The sequence below is a fragment of the Amblyomma mixtum genome, chromosome 4 (assembly GCF_055824585.1).
Source record: "Amblyomma mixtum isolate Tamu chromosome 4, ASM5582458v1, whole genome shotgun sequence".
Lineage (NCBI taxonomy): Eukaryota > Metazoa > Arthropoda > Arachnida > Ixodida > Ixodidae > Amblyomma > Amblyomma mixtum.
In genome coordinates this window covers 1,561,144-1,563,256 of record NC_143015.1, presented here as the reverse complement: position 1 = coordinate 1,563,256, position 2,113 = coordinate 1,561,144, and the positions used below count along the sequence as shown (strand labels likewise).

Genomic DNA, 2,113 nt, shown 5'->3' with positions numbered 1-2,113 from the left:
TTCTTTTGCGGGCGCAAGTCAGCCCAAACAAAGAGCTTTGTTTCCAAGACTAGTTGGTGTCTTCCTGACCGCTGGACTGCCGTCACTACAACGTGACATTATTATGCATTCATATTTTCAAACTCAGTAGAAGTTCTTACCCGCTGGGATTTTTCTTTATCTGGCGGGCCGCTCAAAATTCCTCGCTTGATTTTCCTCAACCTGTTAATATTTGCGCTGACTGAAAATATTGAGCCTCTTACTCCTTTAGATGCATTTTTCTATCGCATAATTTGTATTTAGATTGCTTCGTGGGCGTGGGCTCGGTGGCTGTGCCACGATGCAGTCGCTTAACCCGTTCTGCCTCGCCATGCAGGTGATCGCTCCCCTCTGGATTACCATGCTTTTCCCCGCCCCTCTGGCTGCCTGTCCACCGGACATCTCGCTGGAATGGACGCCCGCTCTCAACCGAACCGATATGTGCCAGCCTTGCGCCATCACCGCTTCGCCCGATCGTGCGCTGACCTCACCAGTGCACTGCACCCTCGACATACAGTTGGAAACACCATCGCCATCAACATCCTCTTCCGCTCCAGCTTTTAAGCAGCTTCGGCCACCGGCATCGCTTTGTGGGCTCGGTGGCTGTGCCACGATGCAGTCGCTTAACCCGTTCTGCCTCGCCATGCAGGTGATCGCTCCCCTCTGGATTACCATGCTTTTCCCCGCCCCTCTGGCTGCCTGTCCACCGGACATCTCGCCGGAATGGACGCCCGCTCTCAACCGAACCGATATGTGCCAGCCTTGCGCAATCACCGCTTCGCCCGATCGTGCGCTGACCTCGCAAGTGCACTGCACCCTCGACAGACAGTTGGAAACACCATCGCCATCAACATCCTCTTCCGCTCCAGCTTTTAAGCAGCTTCGGCCACCGGCGTCGCTTTCTGGGCTCGGTGGCTGTGCCACGATGCAGTCGCTTAACCCGTTCTGCCTCGCCATGCAGGTTAGTAAGCCATGTTGTCTTTACGCTAAGAAATCTAGTGATTACTTTTTGATACAGCTGCCGATCCCGCAGTGCTGCCTTGCCATTGTCACTGAGTGTTCTGATGTCATTATTTCCTTGCTTTTGTTATCCGGCGACATAGATACTAACCCCGGCCCTGCCTCACTCGAAACTGTACTTACGGAACTTAAAAAATTGTCCGCCGGTCAGTCGACATTAATTGCGGAAGTTACAGACCTCAAAACCCAATTACTAACAACATACAACCTTATTTCTGATCTAAGCAGGCGCATCAGCGCTCTTGAAGGTCATTACCAAACCATACAATCACTACGCATAGAGATAGAAGGCCTAAGCACTCACACCACCCAGGCAACTCGCCAGCTCTGTGATCTCGAGGATCGCATAGACGAAGCAGAAAACCAATCACGAAGAAACAACCTCATATTCTACAACATTCCGGACCCTGACCCATCTGAAACGTGGGCCGACTCTGAAAAGCTACTAATTCGCCATTGCTCCGAATTTTTGGACATCACCCTCGACCCCAAAACAATAGACCGCACTCACCGTCTTGGGCGCCACGAACCTGATCGCTGCCGTCCGTTAATTGCCAAATTCGCACTTTTCAAAACGAAGGACGAAATTCTACCTAATGGCCGCAAATTCAAGGACACTGACTACTCCGTCGGTGAAGATTTTTCACGCCGCGTTCGCAATGTGCGCAAACACCTAGTTACGTTTGCCAAAAGCAAGACTAACCGTTTTTCTTTGCAATACAAAACCCTGTTCATCGGTTCCCGACGATATATCTTCGACGAACCATCGCAATCTGTTAAAGAGATACCATAGCGGTTGCTGCGCCGCCAGCCCCCAGCCGCTCATGTACCTGCCACCCCCCAGCCTAATCTTTCCTTTTCGGCGATTTTCACGAACATACGTAGTTTTCTTCCGAAACGCGAAATCATCTCTAATCTTGTGTGTTCATCTGCTAGTAACTTGCTGATACTTACCGAAACATGGCTCACTAATGGCATCACCGATACTGAAGTTCTTGCTGACTTACCCAATTTTAACCTTTTTCGCAAAGATCGCACATCCGCTCGAGGTGGAGGCTTTTTCATCGCAGTTAAC

The 2,113-nt window shown here is 50.7% G+C and overlaps 1 protein-coding gene across 1 annotated transcript; it reads left to right on the top strand.

The window, feature by feature from the left end:
* Positions 1–304: 304 nt before the first annotated feature.
* Positions 305–1,831, top strand: LOC149345483 (uncharacterized). Its single transcript, XM_089585236.1, has one exon. The coding sequence runs from the start codon at positions 320–322 to the stop codon at positions 1,829–1,831; it is 1,512 nt and encodes a 503-aa protein (XP_089441362.1). The 5' UTR covers positions 305–319.
* Positions 1,832–2,113: the final 282 nt, after the last annotated feature.

Coding starts and splice junctions, on each gene's coding strand:
- LOC149345483 (XM_089585236.1), top strand. CDS start 320: ATGCAGTCGCTTAACCCGTTCTGCCTCGCCATGCAGGTGATCGCTCCC.